General features: G+C 52.0%; 1 protein-coding gene and 1 long non-coding RNA gene across 41 annotated transcripts in view; one reads left to right on the plus strand and one right to left on the minus strand.

The window, feature by feature from the left end:
• CIITA (class II major histocompatibility complex transactivator) overlaps positions 1-26,977 on the minus strand; it is a 59,088-nt gene that overhangs the window by 6,643 nt on the left and 25,468 nt on the right. For 6 of the 39 annotated variants that reach the window (NM_001435365.1, NM_001435367.1, NM_001435368.1 and 3 more), the window contains 16 exon segments: positions 133-216; positions 3,501-3,587; positions 5,492-5,584; positions 6,426-6,506; positions 9,552-9,623; positions 10,843-11,001; positions 12,116-13,769; positions 14,856-14,924; positions 15,439-15,588; positions 16,986-17,129; positions 17,852-18,004; positions 19,018-19,062; positions 22,039-22,119; positions 22,309-22,371; positions 25,946-26,041; positions 26,256-26,402. In NM_001435365.1, the coding sequence (NP_001422294.1) occupies positions 133-216; positions 3,501-3,587; positions 5,492-5,584; positions 6,426-6,506; positions 9,552-9,623; positions 10,843-11,001; positions 12,116-13,769; positions 14,856-14,924; positions 15,439-15,588; positions 16,986-17,129; positions 17,852-18,004; positions 19,018-19,062; positions 22,039-22,119; positions 22,309-22,371; positions 25,946-26,041; positions 26,256-26,402 (3,178 nt within the window). 39 annotated transcript variants of the gene reach the window in all.
• Positions 26,286-26,977, plus strand: part of LOC146404550 (uncharacterized) — a 68,482-nt gene continuing 67,790 nt past the window's right edge. For both annotated transcript variants that reach the window (XR_014840796.1, XR_014840795.1), the window contains exon 1: positions 26,286-26,782. This is a non-coding gene — a long non-coding RNA (uncharacterized LOC146404550). The remainder of the gene's footprint in view (positions 26,783-26,977) is intronic.

Raw genomic sequence — 26,977 nt, forward strand, 5'->3', positions numbered from 1 at the left:
GGCCCTAGGGACCCTCCAGCCCCAGACCAAGGCCATCACCAGGTTCTCAAACATCCGGACCTCAGCCCAGCCCTGGTCCTCCCACCGTGCAGCCCCTGTCCCCACCCCCCATGCCCAGGGTCCCACACTCACTCTAGCACCCGGAGGGACCCCATGTCTGGAAGCACATGCGCCAGGCTCTCGGCTCCCACATCGCAGATGCAGTTATTGTACAAGCTGCCGGAAACAGAGGTCAGAGCTGGGGCTGGGGATGCTGGGGAATCAAGGACCGGGACACACGCACCCAGCCGGAATTACTGCCCCACTTTACAGAGGGAAAAACTGAGGCCCAGGAAATCAAGGCTACTTCTCCAGGATCACATGGTAAATCTGAGGGAGCAGGAGGACTGAGTGGAAGTAGCTTTCTGGCTGAGACATCCCAAGTTCTAATCTCAGCTCTGTGTTCTCCTGCCTGTCTGACCTTTGGCAAGTTACGCAGCTCCTCTGTGACTCAGTTTGTGCCTCCATAAAATGGGTATGATAGGGTAATTGTGGGGAGGAATAAATGAGTTAATGCTGTTAAAACACCAAGAACGGGGCCTGAGACGTGGAATGAAGCGCAAGTTAACTACAGGTTATTACACCTCCCAAGGGGGTTGTAAGGGCTACACCAGTTACTGTTGGGGCTGTGCCCAGCGTTCAGAACAGCAGGGAAGGGAAAAACCCAGAGTCACTGGGTAGACTCAAGTTTCTATAGTGTATTCAGTCACCATGAGCAGTGTCAAAAATAGCACAACGGGTGTTGCTGGTCCCGACTTAAGTTGTACACTCATTACAACAAGCATGCTTTTCACAAGCCAGGTGCAGCTGCGATTATGATTTCAAGGCCATGACTTTGCCATGACTCAGCCTCAGAGCTACCACTGCAGGGCTGCATGTAAAAGCAGCAGGTCAACACTACAGCAACGTGGATTCAAATTAAACTCCAGGATCCCCTGATGTCATGGGTTGGCTGGTACCAGGGCAGGAACAAAGGAGAGGTTTTAGGATCTCTTCCTGGGATGGATCTTAGAACCCAGGAGGCTTTTCCTCCCCCAGGAGGCAGAGGAATTCTTCCCATATTTCATTGATGCCAAGATGTACATGTTTACATCTGAAAATTAATGAGATCAGGATGTGTCTGATAATGGATGTTATAAATTTTTCTTTGCTTTTTACAGCCGCACCTGCTGCATATGGAAGTTCCCAGGCTAGTAGTAGAATTGGAGCCACAGCCACAGCAATGCCAGATCCTTAACTCACTGAGTGAGGCCAGGGATGGAACCCACATCCTCACTGAGACGAGTCAGGTTCTTAACCCCCGAGCCACAATGGGAACTCCCTGTTTTTTGGCTTTTTTGTTTTTTTTAGAGAGAACAGGGATGTTCCCTTGCTTTTTTTTTTTTTTTTTTTTTTGTCTTTTTTGTCTTTTTTGTTGTTGTTGTTGTTATTGTTGCTATTTCTTGGACCGCTCCCGCGGCATATGGAGGTTCCCAGGCTAGGGGTTGAATCGGAGCTGTAACCACCGGCCTACGCCAGAGCAACAGCAACGCGGGATCCGAGCCGCGTCTGCAACCTACACCACAGCTCACGGCAACGCCGAATCCTTAACCCACTGAGCAAGGGCAGGGATCGAACCCGCAACCTCATGGTTCCTAGTCGGATTCGTTAACCACTGCGCCACGACGGGAACTCCTTTTTTGTTTTTTTTAAAGGTTGCACCCATGGCATATGGAAGTTCCTGAGCCAGGGATTGAATCCGAGGTGCAGCAGCGACCCAATCTGCAGCTGTGGCAATGCTAGATCCTTTAACCCAACCCAGGGATTCAACCCACACCTCTGCAGCGACTGGAGCTGCTACAGTCAGATTCTTAACTCATTGTATCCCAGCGGGAATGCCAATGGATGTCATGGTGTAATTAGTAGTGTTCTGTTCTCTTAATGGTGACTTACAACAGAGGGCATCTCGAGTCCGTAAAACAAGAGGTTTCCTAAAGCATCAATCAGATCAGGTATCACCTCACATGTCCCACTCGATTCTCCATTCACAAAGGAAAACCCCCCAATCCCCTCCTGACCTACAAGGGACTCCCTGTATGATCTGGCCTCTTTTGACCTCTCCGTCCCGTCGCATCCCCCCTGTGTCCCTCATTCCCTATAGCCAGCCACAATGGCCCTTCTCGCCCCGAAAGACCCAGGTTCCTTCCCACATCAGGGCCTTTGCATCTGCTGTTCCTTCTTCCTGGAATGCTTTTCCCTGACAGCTTCCTACAAGAAGGGGAGGGTCACGTCCTCAGAATTGGCCTCCCTGGTGAGTTCAATACTCCCTAGTGTATCCTCCGGGGCTTTTTTTTTTTTTTTTCTTCCTAGCATGGATCACCATTTTAAATATTTTGTTTATGCATAGGCTTTTTTTTTTTTTTTTTTTTTTTTGCTTATTAGGGCCACACCTGTGGCACCTGGAGGTTCCCAGGCTAGGGGTCTAATCAGAGCTGCAGCTGCCAGCCTACACCACAGCCACAGCAATGCCAGATCCGAGACGCATCTGCAACCAATTTGTGGCAACACTGGATCCTTAACTCACTGAGCGAGGCCAGGGATTGAACCCACAACCTCATGGTTCCTAGTCGGATTCATTTCCACCATGCCGCAACGGGAATTTCCCTATATGCTTACTATGAGGCAAGGAACCTGAAAGCAAGACCCACAATTGTTTTGTTCATAGCTGTCTCTACTTCCTAGCACAGGTTCTGGCCATGGCTGATATTAGAGAATATTAGATGCCCTCACAACTCTACGGGGTTGCCAATCACATAGACTACAAGCTGCCCAGCACGCTACCTAGGCAGTGGTAGGTGGGAGCTCTGGCTGGAAGGACCCATAAGTCCCTGGTACCACCACAGGCCAGGCTGGAAGTCATCAAAAGCAAGATGTGCTATGCCAAGGTTCACCATAAGGTGGCAGTGTAGGGACAGACCAGTGTGAGAGTGACAAGAGCCAGCCTAGGTTGCCTGTACAAGGTCAGCCTTAGCAACCACTGCCTCTGGACTCTAAAAGGCTCAGTCCTGCCATCCCCTAGGGAAAGAGGACCAGTATTTACTGACCACCAGAGCCAGGCATTGTGCCAAGCGCTTTCCATAGGCCATTGGAATGGTCCCTATGTTCCAGATGAGCACACAGGCTCAGTTTCCCGAGGAAGTAACTTGCCCAGAATTTGCCAGATGCCCTTCCCCAGGTGCTGCTAAGATTACTCTTGTTCGGGGTGGTGACATCGCCCAGCTTCAGGGGCGTGTGTCCCTGTCGGATTTTAGGTCGGCACCCTCTCTCCCCCACCAAGTTGTGCAACACTGACCAGCAGAAGAGCCTGGTCAGTGATTGCTTCTGGGGTCCAGTGCTGGACCTGGCAGCTGGCACCAAGGGGGCTCTCTGCCTGCCCCCAGCCCACCAGCTCAGTGCCGGACAGGCGGGGGTGGGGCACTTACCTCAGCCTGAGGAGGGACGCGGCCAGCGAGGGCAGGGCCTTGGCCAGCTGGCAAGCACCCACGTCGGAGATGTTGTTCTGGGACAAGCTGCAGGGTGCGACAAGGGGGAGGGCTCAGGGCCAAACTTGAACGCCCCTCCCCATCAGCATCCACAGCCCCAGGCTCGGGCAGACCTGGGAACTCCTGCTTCCTCTTAGGGCAGATCAAAGCAGCAAACGCAAGACCATCTACCCGGATGAGAGCTGGGGGTGCCAGACTAAGGAGGGGGTGCTGTGGATAGACCTGTGCTCACTCTTTTTTAAATTTTTGTCTTTTTAGGGCTGCACCTATGGCATCTGGAAGTTCCCAGGCTGCAGGTTGAATTTGAGCTGCATCTGCCGGCCTACACCACAGGGTCAGCATCTCCAGATCCTAGCTGCTTCTGCAACTTACACCGCAGATCATGGCAATACCAGAACTTTAACCCACTGAGCGAGGCCAGGGATCAAACCCATATCCTCATGGATGCTACTTGGGTTCTTAACCTGCTGAGCCAAGATGGGAACGCCCTATGTTCACTCTTTTTTTTTTTTTTTTTTTTTTGCTTTTTAGGGCCACACCCATGGCACATGGAAGTTCCCAGGCTAGGGATCAAGTCGGAGCTGTAGCAGCCGGCCTACACCACAGCCATAGCAACATGGGATCCAAGCTGTGTTTTTGACCTACACCACAGCTCAAGGCAATGTCAGATCCCTGACCCACTGATCGAGGCCAGGTATTGAACCCGCATCCTCATGGATACTAGTCAGATTCGTTTCTGCTATGCCAGGATGGGAACCCCCCCTGTGTTCACGTTTAATCAATAAAAAGATGCAGTTAGGTCCTGAGGCTGCGTGGGAGGATGGGGGTGAGGATGCAGATGAGAGAAAGAGGGATCCCTCCTCCCTACACCTGTTTTATGATTTTACAGCATCCTTCTTCTCCCTTTGGACCACTTTTCAGCCACTTTTCTCCCTTGTTATTAATAAGGGCTCGCATGATTTATTTAATGATGTGGGCTCCATGAGGCAAGGGGTTGGATCTGGTTTGTTCATTACAGTGTCCCCATGTCTAGAGCAGTGGCAAGCACAGAGCAGGTGCTCTGAAAATATTTAAATGGGGAAAAAAGAAAGGAAGGAAAGGTAGGAGGGGGAAGGAGACAGAGGGGGGAGGGAGGAGGGAAGGGAAAGAGGAAGTGGCGAGGGAAGGAAGGACAAAGGGAGGGGAATCTAGCTTGCTCACCCTGTTTCCTAAAACACGATAAATTACTTAAGAAATCTCAGTATCCTACAGTCAAGGAAACCCCTAAGTGAATTCTGGGGTCATGGTTGTGGAGCATGGCTAGACGTGGAATTTTTCAGTAAAAAAAATCACGTCGACCCTCCTGCATCATATTTTCTCCTACTTCTCAAAACCCAGAAAAGGTGTTTTCTGGCCGTGCCTGCAACATGCGGAAGTTTGGGGCCCAGGGATCACACCTGCGCCACAGCAGCGACCACAGCAGTGACAACACCGGATCCGTGGCCTGCTGAACCACCAACCAGTGAATAAAAATTCACTATTTTGATAATAATGTTTTACTGATAAATCCCAATCTGCCCCTCCCCAGTCTAACTTCCTCTCGCTGAGCAGTGCTTGCATTCACCTCTGCCTGCTTCATAATTATGGGTGTTTGTTTTCTTGTTTACTGGGTCTCCTCCCTAGAAGACTGCTGAGGTCACAGGCTTTGTTTTATTTAAAGCTGGGTCTCCTGGGCCTTGAATGGTGTCTGCACATAGCAGGTGCTCCTTAAATATTTGTTCATGAAATGAATAAATGACTGTTGAAAGGAGGATTAAATAAATGATCGAATGAGTGAATGAATGCGTGGATGATTACATGGATGCCTGATTGAACGGATGCGTGAAGGAAAGAATAAAAAGGCTAGACTTTGGGGACAAATGCAGCAGGAAGGGCGGGCTCAGCCCACTCACTTGAGCGTCTCCAGGGCCTTCAGTTGAGGGAAGGTGGCTGAGAGCTGGGCGACACCCTCGTCCCCGATCTTGTTCTCACTCAGCGAGTCCAGGCTGCAGGTGGAATCAGAGGGGGGCCATCAGCCAGCACCCCAGAAGCCACTAGACCCTCCCTTGCCCTCCAACTCAGAGGGTCTCCTCCCATCCCCCACCCCTGGACACACTATAGCCAGATGGGGCTCTGTGCCTTTGAGAGCATGGTTTCACCACCCTGGGGGTGCCAGGTGGCCAGCCAGGGGCCAAGGTTCCAACCCCACCCCCACCCCATGGACCTGAATCCCTGTTTTCCTTCCTGGGAGCCTCAGGAGTTGGGACAACTTTCTTAACCTCAATTGTACAATGGGCTCTTGTTCCCCGACCCTGCTGCCGCCAGGACTGCTGGGAGTGGCCCATGAGGGGGAAAGGGTTTCAAAGGTCACAGAAGGAGTTGACCTACTTTTTTTTGGGGGGGGGGGCTTTTCAGAGCTGCACCTGCAGCATATGGAAGTTCCCAGGCTAGAGATCGAATCGGAGCTGTAGCTACAAGACTACACCACAGCCACAGCCACGCCAGACCTGAGCCATGTCTGTGACCTATACCCACAGCGCACAGCAACGCCAGATCTTTAACCCACTTAGTAAGGCCAGGGATCAAACCCGTGTCCTCATGGATACTAGTCGGGTTCGTAACCCCGCTGAGCCACAACGGGGAAGCCTCAACCTATTTATTACTGGGGATTCCCATCTGCCATCTCTTCCTTGCGGTGGGGCATCTGGTCACTCACAGGAGCCACACCGAGGAAGCAGCAGGACAGAGGGAGAGGGGGAGAGAGGGAGAGGAAGGGACAGACATGACCAGGGTTTAGGGTGCTCAAAGCTCAAGGTCTCCAGGAGGGATGCCAGCGTCTATACTCACTCCAGATGCTGCAGGGAAGAAAAGGCCTCAAGGATCCTCACCAGTTTGGGGAAAGCCTGGGGGCCCAAGACAGGGCCCAGCCTAGGAGGCAAAGAAGAGGTAAGACCCCCAAACAGTCATAGCCCCTCTATTCAGCCCCCAGAAGGCAGGACCATCTGACGCCCCCTTCCCGTCCCTGCCTCCCCAGGCCCCACCCTCACCCCCGCCCCACCAGGTGGGCTCCCAATTCTTCTGCTTTCACAAAGGCTCCTCCAGAGGCCAGCTCGCTCCCAGCTGCAGGTCCCCAGCTGTCCTCTCTGAGCAGGGAGCCAGGTCTCCTTCTTGCCAACACCCACATACACGCCTCTCCTACCCTGACCTGGGGAGGTGGGTCCCAAATGTGGGCCCGAGGTCACCACCAGTCCTGAGAAAGGCGGCTTAATTATTTGCCATGGCTTTTCAATAACCAACAGAACCATTTCTTGAGCACTTTTTATGTGCCAGGAACACGCTGGGTCCATCACCCAGTTCAGCTCTCATTTACTCCTCACAATGACTCTGAGCTAAGAGTGGTTCTTATCCTCATTTTCCAGATAGGGAAACCAAGGCACAGAGAGGTTAACTAACCCATATAAGGTCACACAGCCTGGATGGACCTTTAGACCAGACAGACTTCGGGGAATGAGAAGAACAAAGACAATGGAGGGAGGTTTGGTTTTGTTTTTAAAATCTGGTTAAGTGTACTCAATGTAAACAACTGTCTTCTATTCTGAAATCCTTTAAACTTTTTTGACATTAAACTATTCTTTTTTTTTTTTTTTTCTCTTTTTGCTTTTTCTAGGGCTGCTCCCTCGGCACATGGAGGTTCCCAGGCTAGGGGTTGAATCGGAACTGTAGCCCCAGGCCTACACCAGAGCCACAGCAACTCGGGATCCGAGCCATGTCTGCGACCGACACCATAGCTCATGGCAACGCTGGATCCTTAACCCACTGAGCAAGGCCAGGGATCAAACCCACAACCTCATGGTTCCTAGTCAGATTCATCAACCACAAAGCCACTATGGGAACTCCTAAACTATTCATCTTTTTAAATAAAATTATGCTGCCAGCAGTGGTTATTCCACTTGTTTGAGTAAATACAGTTGATACAAATTAAGATGGTAACTGCAGAGTTGCTCATATTGTGAAATATTTTGTCTTTGAAACCTCAAAGTCTAGGAACCTCTAGCCTCAATGAAAGGGCACAAGATGGAAATTCAAAATCCAGGGCACAAGATGGAAATTCAAAATCCGATTGGAATCTGGGCTCTGCCACATAGCTTCTGTCCTTCGGTTGGACCTTTTGAGCAAATCCCTTTACTTGGCATCTCAATCTTTTCAAATTTAGCCCCAGTCTTCAGAGCTTTTTGGAAAGATTAAGGAATTCTTTATCAAATATCGACAGCTTGCCTCCTATACAACAGGTCCAGCCGGTCTGTCGTGCAGACAGCCATGAACAAAGCAGACAAAATCCTTGCCCTCATGGGGTGGACATTTCAGGAAGCAAGATAGATAATCAAAGAAATCAGCCAACTATCTTGCGGAGGAGATGATAAGTGATACAGAGAATAATACACGTGGTGAGCAGGGCAGAATTGTACTTTCAAGTATGGGAGTCAGAAAAGGTCTCTTTCCCTGAAAACCAGAGGAAAATGAGGGCTTGGGCCACATGGATATCTGGGGGAGAGCATCCTGGGCAGAAGGCAGAAGGCACAGCCAGTGCAAAGGCCCAGGGGTTGGGCCAGGCCTAGTGAGGTTGAAAAGCCTCAAGAGGACCCACACGGCTGGAGTGGAGGGAGCCTGGGGGAGAATGCAGGAGGTGAGGGTGCAGAGGGAAAGGGGGCTGAATCAGGGAAGACTCTTCTACCAGCAGAGCCCCTGCAGGGCTGCGAGTGGCCAAGCAGCCCGACCTATAGGCAGATGAGATCACAGGAGGGCTGGCACGGTGGCTGGCACAGCAGCAGCCGGCCACACACCCAAAATAGTCCTTTCCTTCCTTCCTTCTTTCCTCAGAACTTTCTCAGGGCTTCCAGCCTGCAGGTGGCTAGTCTCCTGGTTCTGGGCTGTTCCACCCCACGGCTTGTTGTTTCCCAGAGCACAGTTCCGACCTTGAACTAGGGGCTTTTTAAGCTGAAAATAATTCAAAGCCAGAAAGGGCTCTTGGTGATTGTTTTTACACATTTATTTCCTCTTTTCAGCAACATTTTAACCTCCGCTCTGCACATATTTGGCACCTTGCCTCTGTTCAAAAGAAGAAACACTTGGCTTTTTCTGGGGGTGCGGGGGTGGGAGCAGCAATCAGGAGGAGCAGACAGCTCATGGGTGACCAGCTGGGGAACTCGGGCAAGTTACTTAACCTCACTGGGCATCAGTTTCGTCTATAAAATGGGGGGAGGGGATAACATTTCTCTCCCAGAGTAGCTCTTGAAATTAATGAGATAGCATATAAAAAACCCTGAGTACATCATAGGTGTTTAATAATTCCTCCCTCACTGACAGATGGTTTTAGATCTCTAATAAGGACTCATCACAAATTTAGCTTTTTCCTTTGTTGGAACAACAGCCAGGCTGACCTGTCATCTGTGACTCTGGGCAAACAGTTTACAATCCCTTGGCCTCATTGCCTGCATTTGTACAATGGGGCAATGATAACAACATCTCCTTAGCTCATGGCTCATTTCCATTCCTTTGCCAAACTTCAATGCTTCAATTGCCTCCTCCAGGAAGTCACCTTGACCTCTCCTAAGTCTGCACTTTGACAGCCCTTGAGCTTCCGGCCACCAATCACAGCAGGTAGTAATTATCTATTTACACTGGATGGTAAGCTCATGGAGAACAGTGGCCTTGATCCTAGGATTAGGTCTGTTGAATGAGCGGATGCAAATGAGCACATATACCAGCCAATGGGCCAGTTGGCTTCATCCCTGAGAACCTCCAGGACTAGCCTGGACCGGTCATACTGCAGCTGCTGGAAGCTGGTTTCTAGAGTTGTGGGGCAAGGCGGGTAAGAAAGATTCTGAGGATCCATCTCCATTCTGGTGGCACAAGCCGAGCTAATGCTGGGGAAGAAACATCGTGGGGACCCGAGATAATACCCCCTTCACTCACGCAAATTCCAACTTCTTTAGGTCCCGGACAGCAGGGAGTTCCCCAGCCATGTCTTCAGAAGAGCTTCTTGTCCTGGAGAGATGGAGAGAATGGGCAATGTCAGGGGACCTTCACCTGTCGCTGAGTCCCTTCCTAAATGTACTAAGATGCATGCCACATTCCCAAAATTCCCCAGAAGGACTGCCTTTCCCGGGCTATGGTTAGTCCCTTCTTTTTTTTCTTTTTTTTCTTTTTTTTTTAAGGCTGCACCTGTGGCATAAGGAAGTTCCAAGGCTAGGGGGGGACTTGGAGCTGTAGCCGCTGGCCTACGCCACAGCCACAGCAACGTGGGATCCCAAGCTGTGTCTGCGACCTACACCATAGTTCACACAACACCAGATTCTTAACCCACTGAGCAAGGCCAGGGATTGAACCCCTGTCTTCATGGAGACTAGCTGGGTTCTTAACCTGCTGAGCCACCACAGGAACTCCTTGTTATGCCCTTCTTAAAAAGAAAAGCCTCAGAACAGGATGTTATGAAGGCTAATATTCCTGTGTGTTTCATGGAAAAGAGCCTCAGAGGAGACCCATCCCATCCCAGACAGCACATAGTAGGTGCTCGAACAATGTATGATGAAGGAATGAGGGAAAGGCAGTTGTTCTGTGGTCAAGTGTCCTCTACCCACTAGACATTAGATCTCTGCCATCAAAAAAATGGGGATGATACTGGTCCTGGCTGCCTTGAAAGGTGGCCATAGTGTCACTTCTGTTACTAGATGCAGAAGGCAGCTCGTGAACTCTTAGCAGCAGAGAATAGTTCCCTGGCTTTAGCTGAGAAAGAATTAGGGGGATTCCCATTGTGACTCAGGGGTAACAAACCTGGCTAGTACACACGAGGACACGGGTTCGATCCCTGGCCTCACTCAGTGAGTTAAGAATCAAGCATTGCCATGAGCTGTGGTGTAGGTCACAGATGTGGCTTGGATCTGGTATTGCTGTGGCTGTGGCTGTGGCATAGGCCAGAAGCTATAGCTCCGATTTGACCCCTCATCTGGGAACTTCCATAAGCTGAAGGTGTGGTCCTAAAAAAGAAAAAAAAAAAATTGGGAACATGACTGCAAGTTTTTAATGGGACCAAGTGATAAATCCTGGGAGTTCTGCATGGGTGGTGACAACAGTGAGAGATTCTGGGTGGCCACTGTCCAAGCGGAGGACATGGGATATCCCCCAAAGATGAGGCACTGGAAGTGCTAATGACAAATGTAATGGACCTGCATGGCCTGGACCACCTCCCGTGCCCTTTCCTCCTCACCTCTGGATCTGCACGAGGTTGCCCAGGTCTTCCACATCCTTCATGGACTTGGCCTTGAAAGGCTCAATGGTAAATTTCTCCTCCAGTGCCTGGAGTAGCTTGGTCTCCCCACGTTGCTGTAGAGACTCCCACAGCCCCACTGTGTCACTCAAGGCGGCCCTGTGGAGGAAGGGCCTCAGACCCAGGCATGGTGACCGGGCTAGACCATAACGGATGGGCAACTCCATGAAGGGACCTCCTACCTATTCAGGTACTTTCTTTGCTCAGCTTAACCCCCTACTTTCTCTAGAAAGCCTTCCATGACCACTTAAGCCCTTATCAATTCCTCCTTTTTCTTAGCTCTCCTGGGTTTTCTTTTCCTTTTTGCTTTGGCTACCAGGAAGCTCAGTGCTGAATTCTCCGTTGAACCATTACAATGGTGTAGACCTTATAGCTCTGGTAAAATATGCTTAGAGGGAAGGTAGGAGAGATTCTCTGGAAATAAGGCTTAAGGGATCAAACAGATCACAGGAGGATTTAGATTCCTTAAGTTAAGGAACTTTGACTTCAACCTGAGGGAGGTGGAGTGCCTCTAAAAGATTGTAAGCAAGGATGAAAGATGATCAGATGCAATTACTAGGGAGATTGCTCTGATGGTTAAGAATAAAGTGGAGTGGGGGAGTTCCTGTCATGGCTCAGTGGTGACGCACCTGACTAGGATCCATGAGGATGTGGTTCAATCCCTGACCTCCCTCAGTGGGTTAAGGATCCTGCGTTGCTATGGCTGTGGTGTAGGGCAGCAGCTATAGCTCGGATTCAACCCCTAGCCTGGGAACTTCCATATTCCACAGGTGTAGCCCTAAAAACCAATAAAATAAAATAAAATAAAATGGAGTGGAAGAGGCGAGAACGGGGGCAGGGAAGTCAGGGGAGGCTGTGGTTTTAATCTAACCATGACAAAATGGTGACTTGATCAGGGGATGGAGAGAAGAAAATGAATTTGAACCCAGATCAGTCTTAGACTCTAGACATGGCCCAGTGCCTGGAACATGGCCCTTTCAAACAGTGGTTAAAAGAATGATGCTGCCTCTCACTGGCTGTGTGACCTCGGGCAAGCTACTCTCCCTCTCTGAGCCTTGGCTTCCTCATCTTCAAATGAGTGGAATCACTTCTGCCCACATCTGGCTGCCATGCCTACTGAATGAGACCCCACAGAGCCAGCACTGGGCACAGCAGCAAAACCACAGTAGGTGCTCAATGCAAAGAAGCCCTCTCTCCTGTCCCCGGCCCCCACCTGAAATGGGTGACACAGCTGAGTCCCACGAGGCTCCCCAGTCCAGAGGGGTCAATGCCAGTGCTGCGGAGGTCCAGGGAGAAGTCTCGGCCTGCAGCCACCAAGGCGCTGCCCAGCACGTGGGTGTCCGGAGGCGTGAGCCGAGTGCCCAGAAAGGAGAGTTGGGTCGGGAGCCCCTGCAGCACATGCTGCCAAAGCCCAGAATCCAGGGCCTCGTGCGTGCAGTGCAGCAGCTCCAGCAGCCGCCCTGCCTGCAGGGTCCCGGGCTGCAGCCGCTTCAGGTACCTGTTGAGCACCTTCTGCTTCCGGTCCGCCAAGGTGGCTGCCACCAGCCCTGCCAGGGCTCCCAGGCAGCGGGCGCGAGGCTGGAAGACCAGCCCGACCAGAAAGCGTGGCACAGCCTCCAGCCAGTTGTCATAGGGCCTCTTCTTCCTAGGGGTTAATGCCAAATACTGCGGCAGCTCCTTGTCCTTGATCTCGCTGCTCAGAGCCAGCCACACGGCCCCCAGGAAGCACTGCAGGAGGAAGCTGGAGAAGGCCAGCTCAGGGGCCCCCGGGGCCCCCGGGGCACGCTGCACCAAGCCTTGGGCCACAGCCCAGGCCCTGGCCTCTGCCGATGGGAACTGGCCCTCCTGCAAGCTGCTGTGGTGACGGCGGCCCAGTTCCCAGGCCAGTCTGGCCAGTCCCACCAGGGCACCCGGGGGGCTTTCGCGGGCCGCTGGTCCTAGGAGGCCGACGTAGAGGCCGGTGAGCGTGGAGGGCAGCTCTGCCTCCTCGCCCAGCTCCAGGAGGGTCTCTGAGAGCCGGCACACGGCCCGGCACACGGAAGGGCTGTGGCTGTGACTCAGGAGAAACGGCTGTGCCTGGAGGAGCTCCAGGGCTCTCTTCTGGCGCTCACGGGCCCCCCGACACTCAAAGTAGCGCAGCATGTAGGTCTTGGCCTGCTGTGCGGAGAAGCCGGCCACCTCAAACAGGGCGTCGGCCTTGCTCAGGCTCTGGGCCAGGCGGCCCCGGGGCCGGGCCGTGAGCAGCAGGGTGCAGCCTCGCAGCAGCTTGCGCTGGAGGAGCCCAGCCAGCAGCCCCCGAAGGGAGCGGGGTTCTGAGGACAGGGGTCCGCCCGCGCTGTGCACGAAGCCGTCCTGGGCTTCGCGCTCCTCGAAGGCATCCAGGATGAGCAGAACGCGGTCCGGCCGCCTCAAGATGTAACTGAAGACCTCGTCGTCCATGGGCAGGGGCTGCGGGCCCAGGGAGAAGAGCAGATCCTGCAGGCGGTAGGTGTTCCCCGGCCGGTCCAAACAGTGGCAGGGGATGCAGAAGACAAAGTCGTACTGTGGCAGCTGGCCGTCAGCCCAGGCCCAGCTCACGGCCTGGGCCCAGTGACTCTTCCCTTGTCCTGCTTTGCCGAGCACGGCGATCACCTGCGTCTCGCGTGGCCCCTGGCGGTCGCTAGCGGCCAGCAGCACCTCCGCCAGACCCCCTCGGGCTGGCTGCCGCTCTGCCCAGTCCAGGGAGGCCAGCTCTCTCTCCTGACTCTTGCTGCTGCTCCTCTCCAGCCGCACCCTCACCAGGTCCACCTCCACCAGGATGCCTTCCGGGCCTGCGGGCTTGGCTTGGTACCTGTCCCGGAGTGAGTGGTGGAACTGCTCCACAGTCTCTGCACAGGTCAAAGGCGGGAGTGGGGGAGGGGAGGATGCTAGTGGCAGGACCGGCTACCAGGAGGGCAGCCGAGAGGCCAGCCCGGCCACCATCACTAGCTTCTTCGTCCATTCACCCGTCTTCCCTGATGGCTTTCTGGATTAGCTGCCTCATTCGCTCATTCATTCCCTCATCTTCTCCATCATTTACCCACTCCAAGATTTTCTTCTTTTGCTCACTCACGATTGGGAGACCATTCTGGGGAGGTGTGTGTGTGTGTGTGTTGAGGGTTAAGATAGTGGAATCCATGTTTCTGGTTTAAGTCCTGGCTCCACCACTTACTAGTATTATCTTGAGCATGTGCGATACCCCACTGTGCCTCAGTTTTCTCCTCCACAAAATGGGGACCATAGTCAGGTTGGGACTTTCCTGATTTACTACATCTCCTGTGTTGGAGTACCAGGGACAGAGTCAGACTCAGCAGTCAGCTGCCCTTTCATCCCCACTCCTGTCTTAGTTCCCTCGGTCACCCACGCTCCCTTCATTCACTCTCTCAGCCTCGCTAACAAGATATTGATGCCCAGGAGTTCCCGTCGTGGCTTAGCGGTTAACAAATCCGACTAGGAACCATGAGGTTGCGGGTTCGGTTCCTGCCCCTGCTCAGTGGGTTAACGATCCGGCGTTGCCGTGAGCTGTGGTGTAGGTTGCAGACGTGGCTCGGATCCCGCGTTGCTGTGGCTCTGGCGTAGGCTAGCGGCTACAGCTCCGATTAGACCCCTAGCCTGGGAATTTCCATATGCCGCGGGAGTGGCCCAAAGAAATAACAAAAAAAAAGACAAAAAAAAAAAAAAAAGATATTGACGCCCAGCATGGGCTTCCCCGGGGCAGGTCCTCGGTAAAGGTAGCTTTAAATGTAGGTATAACCAGAGGAATGAGTGATGAGATGATGTGAAGATGCAATGAGCATGTGAATGAATGAGTGAATGAATGAATGAGTGAGCCAACAAAAGAGAGATTGAACAAGTGTTGGGTGAATGCATGAAGGGAAGTCGGATTTGGGCTTCTACGTCCAGCACCTGGGCAGAGGGACCCTGCCACCACTCACCTGGCCACTTGGGAAGCCTGCTGGAGGCCTCTTGATCACCTGAGCATTGGGTGGGGGACACACTGCCCTCTGGAGAGGAAGAAGTCCATGTTAGAGTTAGAATGAGGGGTGTCTGGGGGACCCCCCTTGGAGCATCAGTCTTCTGACCTGGACTGAGAGTCCTCAAGACTGCTGGTTACCAGGTGGTGACCTGAGGCTGTATCCTACTCAAAGATGCCTTTCTTTGGCCAGCTGCTCTTTTAAAATTTTCACCAGTGTTTTAAAAATCACAACATCTATGTTAAAATCAGGATCTCAGATCTGCTGACAATTCAGAAGGTCTCACTGCACTGAGCCTCTTTTCCTACCAAGTGACAAGCTGGTAAAAGCTGGTGGCCCCATTGAGGTGAGATTCTCCAATTGTTTCTCTCTCTCAGCCCCCCTCCTGTGGACCCCCTTCCCTGAGACCCTCCCTGCCCTATTTCACAGGATCACAACTTGCTGGTCCTGCAGGTGCCTCTCAGAGCTCATTGTTTGAGGAAATTCCTTCCCCCAGGGCCTCAATCCTGCTGCCAGGAGCTCTCAGGGCCCTGCAGGTTCTTACCTGTCATGTTTGCCCGGGAGGTCAGGGCTGGTTCAGGCATGCTGGGGAGGTCAGCTGCTGACGGGGCGAAGGGACTGGTGGAGCCAGGCCGGTCTGGGGACTTTGGGAGGCTATGGACAGGGGGTGCTTGGCTGGCCTGGGTCATCTCACCTACATTGGGAAGGAAAGGAGTGTTAGGAACAACCAGCCACCCACTCAAGTCGCCCTGACCCCAAATCAGGATATGGGGCTGGGAGTCTGGAGAGAGGAGAGGGGACAAAACATTTTAGGACTGAGTTGAGGAAAAAGCTCTGGAGTGACATGGAGCTCCCGGAGCCTTGATTTCCCCATCTGTGAAAGGGACACAACCAGCTCCTTGGGAGCAGGGCAAGTGCTTCTGTTAGGGGACGACTGGCCGAAACTGTCCACCTTGGCCAGGCAGGATAACAACCACTAGCAGGAGGTGTCTCGAAACAGGAGGCCCCGTGAGGAATGTGCTGCTGCCCTGAAGACTAACCGGGAGGATGTGGGAGGGGCCCGTGGGAGGGGCCTGTGGGAGGGAGGAGACCACCAACTTCCCAGGATCCTTGGCGCTGGAATCCATCTTGGCTGAGAGGTGTGTGCGCCACCCAGAAAGTCCCCGCGCGAGGCGGACCAAGCACGGGTCAGGCAAGACAATTGGCCATAGACCACCCAGAAACTAACCCCATTCCCGTAAAACCGGAGACTGTGAGCCAAGCGGCAGCGCAGTTCTACTGTTTTTTTTTTTTTGCTTTTTAGGGCCATGCCCGCGGCACATGGAGGTTCCCAGGCTAGGGGTTGATTCGGAGCTACGGCCGCCGGCCTACACCACAGCCACAGTATCGCAGGATCCGAACCGTGTCTGCGACCTACACCGCAGCTCACAGCATCACAGGATCCTTAACCCAGTGAGGGAGGCCAAGGATTGAACCCACATCCTCATGGATACTAGTTGGATTCATTTCTGCTGTGCCACAGTGGAAAGTCCTCAAAGGATGCTCTTGAGTTGAGTGGAAATATCTCCTTAGCCTCATTCTCTCTCCCATCCCTGAGAGCCCAACGTGCCTTCCCTTGGACAATTTAAAACCCTCCAATGTGGCAGGTCAGCAAGGACCTTCTTACAGACCCGGAAACAAGACAACTTTGAGAAAGCTGTGCAAGGATCCATACCAAACTATTCACAACGGTATACTAAAAAGAGCGATGGGGAGACTCCGTGACTCTTGTAAGTAGGTCTTATTTTTTGGTTTCTTAATGAGCATACATAAATATTTGGATTTTAAAGTATAATGAAGTTATTTTTCTTAAAAGGGAGAAACTAAGGCTTAGTGGAGAAAAGTGACCAAAAAAGGTCACTTAGGCACTTGGGTCGCTTAGAACACGCGGGAGCTTTGCTCCTCTCTTTTGAGTTTGGGGAAATGGGGACGGAGGATCCTGAGAAGGTGCTGGGCTGTAAGCACTAAATGCCTGGGGTGGGAAAAGGATGGCGTCAGGGAATAGTCAGGTCACAGGCAGAGGGGGTGGGGAGCCTGGCTTCCCACGCTCACCTTGGTAGATGAGTATACTGGAGACCCCTGTCCCGGCCCCTGAGATGTGCCAGAGCCCCTGGGGCAGGGTGGAGAGCGTGGGGATGATCTGGATAGGTCCAGCAGGGACACTCAGGCAGCTCAACAAGGAACCTGAAGGGGGCGCTGCAAGAGACCAAGATGGTAAGGTAGGGTTCTCCGTTAGCATCTTTTTTGTTTTTTGTTTTTTTTTTTTTTGAAAGATTTTATTTTTTTCCATTATAGTTGATTTACAGTGTTCTGTCAATTTCTACTGTACTGCAGAGTGGCCCAGCTGTACATATGTATGCATTCTTTTTCTCACATCATCCTTAACCATGTCCCACCACAAGTGACTGACTAGATATATAGTTCCCTGTGCTATGCGGCAGGATCTCATTGCTTATCCACGCAGGAAGGCAATAGTTTGCATCTATTAACTCCAAACTCCCAGCACTTGAGCATCTTAATTAACATCTGACTCCCTTCTCAAGGACTCTAATCGAGAGAGCCTGGAGGAGATTGAAAAGCTTTGTCTGCTGGCCCAGCACAGTGTTGCTGGCACCCAGCAGAGCAGCTGGCCCAGAGAGGGTGCACGGTTCACTGCTGAGGAAAGCAAGCGAACTAGCATAGGGCTGGCAGTGAATTCCCTGGTTGGCAGGGATTCCCTGCTGTGATGCCCAGGGCACATTCTCTGGCACAGACGGAGTCGAGGGGGACCCTGGGGGGTAGGACTGGCTGGGATGGAAGTGGGTGACAGTAGTAGGGGGAGCAGTTCCTGTCCCTTGTGGCTCCTGAAGTAGCCACTCCTCAGGCACCTGCGGGGAGGCGGGAAGGGGAAGCCCTGCCCCTCCAAGCCCCTAACCTACCCGGCATTGGGACAGCGTCCTCCAGCTGGGCCTGGCTGGGTGTTGATTCCTTGTTGAACAGAGCAGGAGGTGATGGGCAGGGTCGAGCTGAGGAGTCGCTCACTGGCCCCACCAGGAAAGTGCCAGTCACCATGGGCATGGCGAGGGGCTCGGCTATGAGAAAGGGGGCCGTGTCAGAGGCTTGGTAAGATCTGGGTGGGTGCCCTGAGGGTCCTTCCCAGGGTGGGGAGTGCTCAGGGAGCAGAGTGGAACTCTCTGCTGGCAGTGGAAGGGAATTCCTGTCCTCTTCTCAGTCCTGGGTGAAGCTGGTCTGAGCAGCAACTGTGCTGTGTCACACAGCCCCCACCCCCGGCTTCCTCCCTGAGCACTTCCTGCCTTGGAGAGCCGGGCGCAGGCGGGACACACCTAAGAAGAGGGTGTTAGCCCAGGCCCCTACCACCTTCTATAGCCTCCAGGGACCTCGAGCACTTGCTGTCTCCCTGGGGCACGAGTTTATCTCCTCCATTGAATCGGGAGCTCAGGAGGGCGGAGACTCGCCTCCCCTATCAGATTGGGGGTCTCCATCACGCTGGGGTCCTCCTGGTTGGGGTCCCTGTCTTCTCCATCAGATTAGACCTGGGAGTAGAGACCAGGCTTCCTCCATCAGACTATGAGGCTTTCATTTCTCAGTCTCTTTCTCACAGGGGAGCTGGCCTCCCCACCTTTGCAATAACAACCGAATCAGGGAGGAGGGAGGAAGGGAGGGGAGGAAGCATCTGGTGGGGGGGGGATGGAGGCATGGGGAAGAGGCTCATTGAGGCATGGGAGGGGGGAACCGCCGGGTAACCAGCTGACCAGAGGTGACGCTGCCTTCCGAAAGGAGAGCTGTGGCCTGGAGGGGCAGTGGAACAAGGTGGGGTGGGGGGGTCCTCAGCTCTGACTCAGAGTTCAAAATAGGTTTTGTGGGTAGAGGTGAATCTCCCAACAGTCCTTGAACTGCAGAGCACGCACTGTGGATTCATGATCTTAGTCTGAATCCCAACTCCAACTCTCACTTGCTGTGTGATGTTGGACAAGTGGCTTCACCTCTCTGAGCCTCAGCTTTTAAATGCTAGTTTATATGCACACCTGAGGAGACCCCAGCTTCCCTGCCTGGCAGTCTCCCTGGATGCACCCGCCCTGCTCACCTAGCTTCCTGTGCTTCAGATCCGCAGGCAGCTCCTCCGGGAAAGCTTCAGAGAGAACACACGGTCATCAGACCCAGCCAGGACGGGCCTGTGGACCCCAGTTAGGCCTTGTGGCCTTGCCTTAAATGGCTGGGAAGTGGCCTGGGGGGTCCCTTTCCCTCCTCTTCCTCCGACCATTTCTGCCCCCACTCTTTTGCTTGAGCCCAAACCCCATCTTGAAGCACCCAGGGCAGTGAGGCACTGGAAGAGGCAGAACCATAGAAGAGACACAGGAAGAGTTTGAGTTTAAAAATAATAATAATAAAAATGAAAAAAACATCTGTGGGAGATCCCACCCTGGCACAGTGGGTTAAGAACCTGACTGTAGCAGCCCGAGTCGCTGTGAAGGCACAGGTTCCATCTCTGGCCTGGTGCAGTGGGTGAAAGGATCCGGCATTGCCACAGCTGCAGCTCAGATTCAATCCCTGCCCTGGAAACGTATGCCATGGGTGCAGCCATTACAGAAACAAAAACAACCTCCCACCAAAAAAAACAAAAAAAACAAAGACAAACCACCTGCTTTTGGGCCCTTCCTGGCCGTGTTGTCTCTGCTACACAGCCTCTCTGAGCCTTTGTTCTCTCATCTGTGAAACAGGGGTGTTGATTCCCATTTTGCAGGAATACACTGGAAATCAGTGAGTGCATATCAAGCACGGCACACATCAACAGAGAAAACCCAGCTGTGTCCTTAGCGAGGGGCTGATGAAACAAACGATGATTCATCCCCCAGTGAAATACCATGCAGCCCTAAAAATAACAAGGATGTGGAAGGATGTGTGGGCAGTACTGGCGTCTGCAACGTCCTTTGACACGTTCCCCTGGAAAATGGATGGATGGGTGGATGATAGAGGGATGGACAGATGGATAGAGATGTGTTAAGGCAAATATAGCCCAACACTGATGGTAGGTTGTCAGCAGTGGGTATGTGGTTGCTTGTAGTACAATTCTGTCACCTCTACTATATGCTGAAATTTTTCGGAGTTCCCGTTGTGGCTCAGGGGTTAACGAACCCGACTAGCATCCATGAGGACGCAGGTTCGCTCCCTGGCCTCGCTCAGCGGGTTAAGGATCTGGCATTGCTGTGAGCTGTGGTGTAGGTTGCAGACGAGGCTCAGACTCTGCATTGCTGTGGCTGTGGTGTAGGCCGGCACCTACACTCGGACTCGACCCCTAGCCTGGGGTCTAAAAGACACGCAAAAAAAGACAGAAATTTTGTAGTCTGCACCCTACACCACATGGTAAAATATTGGGGGAAAATGCTTATGAAATGAAAAGAAAGAAGAAAGGGGGAAGGAAGGAAAGAAAGAAGGAAAGGAAAGGGAAATTCCTGGGCGGGAGGACCACGTGTTTTCCATCGTGGTGTGGAAATCGCCGCCCTGACGTGGTAAACGAAGAAAGCCAGGTGCCCGAGACGGTGGGTGAAATGCCACTTGTGGGGCAACATTGTTTTAAAGAGCTGGCTTTTAGGCAAAATATAAGACAAAAAGGAAACTGGCAGCATAGATTGTCTTCAGAGAGGGAAAATGAAAGACTGGGAAACGAGTGGGAAGGAGCTCTTTTTTCTTTTTTTTTTTTTTTACTGACTGTTCTTCGCAGCTTTTGAATTTTTATGCCATGCATCTGTTTACCTGTTCAAATTAAATAGGTTCAGGGCTTACACATGGTTTGGCCTAGAGTAAGCATTCAATTAGCTGTGATGCCCATTTTGTGGAAATTTTTTTTTCTTTTTTTTTTTTTTGCTCTTTAGGGCTGCACCTGAGGCATGTGGAAATTCCCAGGCTAGGGGTCAAATCGGCTGCTGCCGGCCTCCGCCAAGGCCTCAGCAGCACGGGATCTGAGCCTCATCTTCGACTTATACCACAGCTCACGGCAGTGCTGGTTTCTGGACCCACTGACCGAGGCCAGGGATTGAACCCAAATCCTCATGGATACTCGTCAGATTCCTTTCTGCTGCACCACGATGGGAACTCCTGGAAATTTCCATTCAGTGGATATTTATGGAGATGCTCCCGCATGCCAGGCATGTACCAGGTGCTGGGGAAGGTAGTGATTACATAAGAAAGACAAGGTCCCTGTCCCCATGGTGGGGGAACTAAGCAAAAGCCAATACCTAAAACAAGTCCAGATTGTGACAAGGGCTGTGATGCTGGAGAGACACAAACAAGGTGAAAGTAAGTAAGGTTAATTTATGTGGAAAAGTTGATGGAAGAAGGCCTTCGGGAGGAGGCAACATGTTGGCCAAGACCTACAAGATTCGGAGGCGCCACTATGGGAAGAAATGGGGGAAGGGCATTCCAGACAGGGCCAACAGCAAGTGCAAAGGCCCTGAGGCTGGAAAGGGTACAAGAGTTACAGGAATGGAAAGAAGCCAGTGTGGCTGGATGGAGCATAGTGACTCACATTCGTGAATTTGGAGAGGGGGAAGGGCCAGATCCTACAGATCCTTGTGGTATGTATTTTGAGCCATTGGAGGGTCTGCAGGCCAGCCAAATGATTGAATTTGCATTCAAAAGCCCATGTTGGCTGCCAGGTGAGGACAGACAGAGGAGGCAGGCAGACTGACTAGGAGGCTCAGAGAGGTGTAATTATTTGCCCAAGGTCACACAGACCTTAAATAGCAGATCTGGAATTCAAACCCAGATCTTGCTGGGGAAAGACTGTCCTTGAAGAGACCTCCCTTAAATACAGGGGTGACAACTAAGGATGAAAGAGAAGCCAGAGCCCAGAGGTCTTTTGGAAATGACAGTCAAAAACAGAGACCCACCAGGAGAGGGACCATCTGCTGCTGGGCCACTTGCTTCCTCTCTGGGTCTCGAGGGAGCAGTGGTGAGAGGAGAGGTGGGGGGACACCCAAAGCCAGGTCAGAGCAGGCAAGGCTTAACAAGGAATGCGACTGGGAGGTTTTAGAGCCAGGGCAGGGCCAGGAATGAAGCCAGGAGAGGTTGGATGGCAGGGGGCGGGGGGGGAAACACGCTCACTCACATCTTTTCTGACTTTTCCGCCCTGAGTCCTCCAGCACCTCCACGCTCTCACTGATCATTTCTTCCAATCCTATGTGCTCAACTTCAGAGAAAAAACCAAAGACACCAAGACACACAGTCAGAGGATGTCCGAGATGAGCCCTCATTGTCCCTACACTGGGAAGGGAACGTGACTTCTCATTGAAGGGTGGCCTCTGGGTATTTCCATGCCCCCTAAGGAACAAGGAAGGAAATGCAGGCTGAACCAAGAACCCCCCACCCCCCAACTTACTGAAAATGTCTTTGCCCAGGCCCTCCAGCTGAGAGTCTTGAAAAACATACTGGTCCAGTTCCGCTGTCCAGACAAGGAAAAGTGCCGTCAATCAGTGAGTTTTCACCTCACGCTTATTGTGTGCCTGGCCTTGGGCTGGGCATTGGGCAGTCATGACTGTCCAGACCTGGCCCACAATGGGGGTCCATAAAGGTTTGCTGAATGAATGATCACTGACTCTTCAGGGGCTCTTAACCTAATCAGAGGGATGATGTGTATCTAGTACTATAAAGTAGTGCCAGTAGTATAGTAGAGCTGTCTTGGGTTTGAGTTTAAATTTCAGCTCTACCCCTCACTCACCCTACTAGCCGTACAAACTTAGGCCAGTTAGGTCCCCGTTTCCTCCTCTATGTGATGAGAACAAGTAATGCCTACAATTCAGGGATGGATGGTGAGGCGTATAGGCTTTGCCTTTCCAGCAGTCAACACAGTAGTCAGTACACAGCTGACACTCAGTAAGCAGTTGTAAACTGTATGAAGTGGAACCTGGCTTGGAGCCAACAGGATGACAGTTATCATGGCAGGAGATACAGGAGAGGGTGTAAAGTGGGATGGGGCAATCAGGGAGGATGTCCCAGAGAAGGACGTCCTGGAGCTAGACTTTGAAAAATGGGGCAGGAGTTCCCATTGAGGCGCAATGGTTAATGAATCCGACTAGGAACCATGAGGTTGCGGGTTCGATCCCTGACCTCGCTCAGTGGGTTAAAGATCCCGTGTTGCTGTGGCTGTGGTGTAGGCTGGCAGCTACAGCTCTGATTAGACCCCTAGCCTGGGAACCTCCATATGCCGTGGGAGCGGCCCTAGAAAAGGCAAAAAGACAAAAAAAAAAAGAAAGAAAGAAAGAAAGAAAGATGGGGCAGAGTCTGCGAGGAGGAAAGAGGAGGGCTTTCTGGGTGGTGGGGACAGAGGGAGGAAAGCCGTTTGGGAAACTCTTAGAGACTGGTATCTGCAGTTAAAGTTTCATGTCGGGGAAAGTTTGGACTTGATTTTATAGGCAGTGGGGAGCCATACAAGGCTTCTGTGCTGAGGAAATGGAGGGAAGATATAATGGTGATGAAGACGATGACAAACATGATAATGATGACATGACGGTGTTGGTGGTCGTGGTGGGGTGGAACCTGACACTTACTGAGTGCTCACTCTTTGCAAAATCCTGTTCTAATCACTTTATGCACAGAAACAGTCATTCCACGAGGCAGGTGGGATTATTATTCCCAGTTTATCTCTATAGAAGCCAAGGTTGCTCAAATGACTACCTGGCCAGAGATTCTAGGAGCACAGGTTTGAGGAACGGACTTGGGCGAAGCTGCCTCCTCCACATGCTCCCGCTTCCTGTGTAGATGCCTCTAAAGGGAAAAAGTCCCCCCTCCTAAGTGACTTGGGAAAAAGCCCAAATCCTTCGTTATTACCTCCAGTTGTGAGGAACTGTGAATACCCTCAGGCCCAAATATTTCTCCTTCCAGCAAGTAAATTCCCAGAAAGGAAAGGAAACAGGCAGGCTCTCAGTTCTGCAATTTTTGAGACACGTACGGTTACTGTTCCTCTCCATTTTCTGCCCTCTGTGCTGTAGAAAGACTGGCCACATTTATGCCAGACCTCCTAAGGGATGTCGTTCCTGGGTTGCCAGGAAAAGGGCCACTAAGAACAGTTGTGAAGGTTGTTCACTGTACAAGGGGGCCTAGCCAAGAGGGCAAAAGGGGCAGAAATCCAGACTGCACTTTGATAGCCAAGCTGTTACTTTTTTTTTTTTTTTTTTTTTTTTTTGTCTTTTTGTCTTTTTGCTATTTCTTGGGCCGCTCCCGTGGCATATGGAGGTACCCAGGCTAGGGGTCAAATCGGAGCTGTAGCCTCTGGCCTATGCCAGAGCCACAGCAACATGGGATCCGAGCCGCATCTGCAACCTACACCACAGCTCACGGCAACGCCGGATCGTTAACCCACTGAGCAAGGGCAGGGACGGAACCCGCAACCTCATGGTTCCTAGTCGGATTCGTTAACCACTGCGCCACGACGGGAACTCCCAAGCTGTTACTTCTTAATGGGGGCTCCATCCTCCAGAAGAAGGAGCATCTTTTTATATTTGAACAAAGCCTCTGTATAAGAGAGCGATGTCCCTGGTAAGGAGAGAGCCTTTACCCCATCCTACCCCGCAAAAAACACAACAGAACAGAAACTTTTCTCCCCAAAGAGTTCTACCCTTGACTGAAAGCTGAGGCTCTTTTTAAAAATTGAAGTATAGTTGATTTACAATATTGTTTTAGTTTCAAGTGTAGAGCAGAATGATTCAGTTGTACATATGTAGTCTTTAACATTTTTTTCTGTTGTAGTTTATAATGCAGCTCTTAATTTTTTTTGTCTTTTTAGGGCCACACCTGTATCATATGGGGGTTCCTAGGCTAGCGGTCAAATCAGAGCTGCAGCTGCCAGCCTATGCCACAGCCACAGCAACGTGGGATCCGTGTTGCTCTTTTTAAAGCTACAAACAAGGAATTCCCACTGTGGCTCGGCAGCAGTAAACCCGACTAGTATCCATGAGGATGCGACTTCGATCCCTGGGCTCGCCCTGTGGGTTAAGGATCTGGTGTTGCCATGAGCTGTGGTGCAGGCTGGCTGCTGCAGCTCTGATTTGACCCCTAGCCTGGGAACGTCCATATGCTGCAGGTGTGGCCCTAAAAAGAAAAAAAAAAAACAATAAAGCTGCAAACCAGCCTCTTAGATTAAGCCTTAGCAAACCTCCCCACCCTAGGTACTTTGGTTTTTGTGGTTAAAAATAAGACCTCAGTTAGAATTTCAGACATGCCCATTACTGTCTCTAACGCAGACATGGGTAAATTGCTTTATCTCGCTAAACCTCAGTTGCCTCATCTGTAAAGTGAAAATACTAAGAATATCTACTTCCTTTGTCTTTGTAAGGATTCAATGTGATAAGACACGCACAGCGATTAGCAGGCTGCAAATGCTCCCCAAATGGTAGTTACTACAAATACTAGAGTAGTTTAGCTTGGGAGCTTGGGAGAGAGGGAGGGGTGTATGACATAGGCTTTGTGGGAAGGAAGGAAAGAAGAGCAACTAATAGAAAAAGATGTAGAAATAGAGGCAGAGGATGTAAAAGTGAGATTTGTCTTTTTTAAAGGGCCCCATGTAAAATGTGTGGAAGTCCCCGGGCCAGGGGTCAAATCAGAGCTACAGCTGCTGGTCTATACCACAGCCACGGCAATGTAGGATCCAGGCCACACCTGCGACCTACACCACAGTTCAGGGCAATAGCAGATCCTTAACCCCACTGAGCGATGCCAGGGATCGAACCCACACCCTCGTGGTTACTCGTCAGGGTTGTTACCACTGAGCCACAATGGGAGCTCTGTAAAAGTTCGACTTAATTGCCTGGTGTTCATTGGTGAAGGGGTCTATTTCCCTCCCCTTCTCCATCTCTCTTCTTCCCTGATTCTCCGTCCTTCCAGCCCTCACTCCCCATCCCCCTGGCCCAGATTTCTGAGGTAGGGCCTGCTGGCTCCTGGTGAGTGGGTGAGATTAACCAAAGAGAAAAAAAGCCTCTTCCCCTCGCTTGTCCTTTTTCTGGCTCAGAATGCTTCCTCACCGATACTGGCGTAAGTTTCCCTGGTTTCTTCATCTGCTTCCATGTCGCACAACAGCCTGCTGAACTGTTCGCAGTTGATGGTGTCCGTGTCAGGTTCTGGGAGGAAAAGCCACTTGGATGAAGCAGGAAAGAGCCAGGAAAGAGGGCTGGTGGGGAAGGAGGGGGTAGCCGGGCAGGCTGGGAGATGTCCCCACGAGGAGCCCGCCCCCGGGGGGCGGGCTCTGGAGCTGTCCGTGGTGCTGAGCAGCGCTCCATGGCAGGCAGAGGGCTGGGGAAGGACTTGAAAAGGGCCAGAGGGAGGAGGGCCCACCTGAGCAGAGCTCGATCTCTTCTTCTCCAGCCAGGTCCATCCGGTCATAGAGGTGGTAGAGCTGCAGAGGGTCGGCACTGCTGTTGAGAAGCTCCAAGTACCCACCCTCCAGAGGCCCCAACTCCATGGTGGCGCACTGTCCACTGCCTGGAAGAACGACATTCGGTTCGGTCAGGGGATGGTGGGAAGATACAGACAATTTACACATACCCCCGATCCCAGCTGGGTTGCTTGATGAAGACCAGGCTTGGCCGGATCCAGAGAAACTGAGCGAAGGTTCTCGCTCAGCATGCTGACTGCTCCGGCCAGTGGGGGAGGGGAAGCCCTATGCCCTCCCTCCAAAAAAATTACCATCACACTGGAGAGATGCCTGTGATAAAGAAGAGGGAAGTAGAGAAGTGTAGATTCAAGACATCTCACACCTGGGAGCCAGGAGACCTGCGCCTGCCACTGGTGCCGCATGAATGATAACAGCTAAGACGTATAGAGCACCTACTATGCACCAGACACATCTGCAACCGTATGAGGTAGGTATTATTACTAACTTCATTTTACGCCTGAGTGAACAGAGGCTCAGAGGGGTTAAGTGACTTCCATAAGGTAACCCGGTTCCAAGCGGAACCAGGATTTGGTTCTGAGCAATCTGACTTAGGGACCTGCATTTAAGTGTTAGGCTTTCCTGCCCTGGATGTCCTTGAGCAAGTCTGTGCTTCTCTCCATGC

This window comes from Sus scrofa, chromosome 3 (assembly GCF_054392235.1).
Source record: "Sus scrofa isolate SSC_HxYL_T2T_F1_AM1 chromosome 3, Sscrofa_HxYL_maternal_Yorkshire_Landrace_v2.0, whole genome shotgun sequence".
Taxonomy (NCBI): Eukaryota; Metazoa; Chordata; class Mammalia; order Artiodactyla; family Suidae; genus Sus; species Sus scrofa.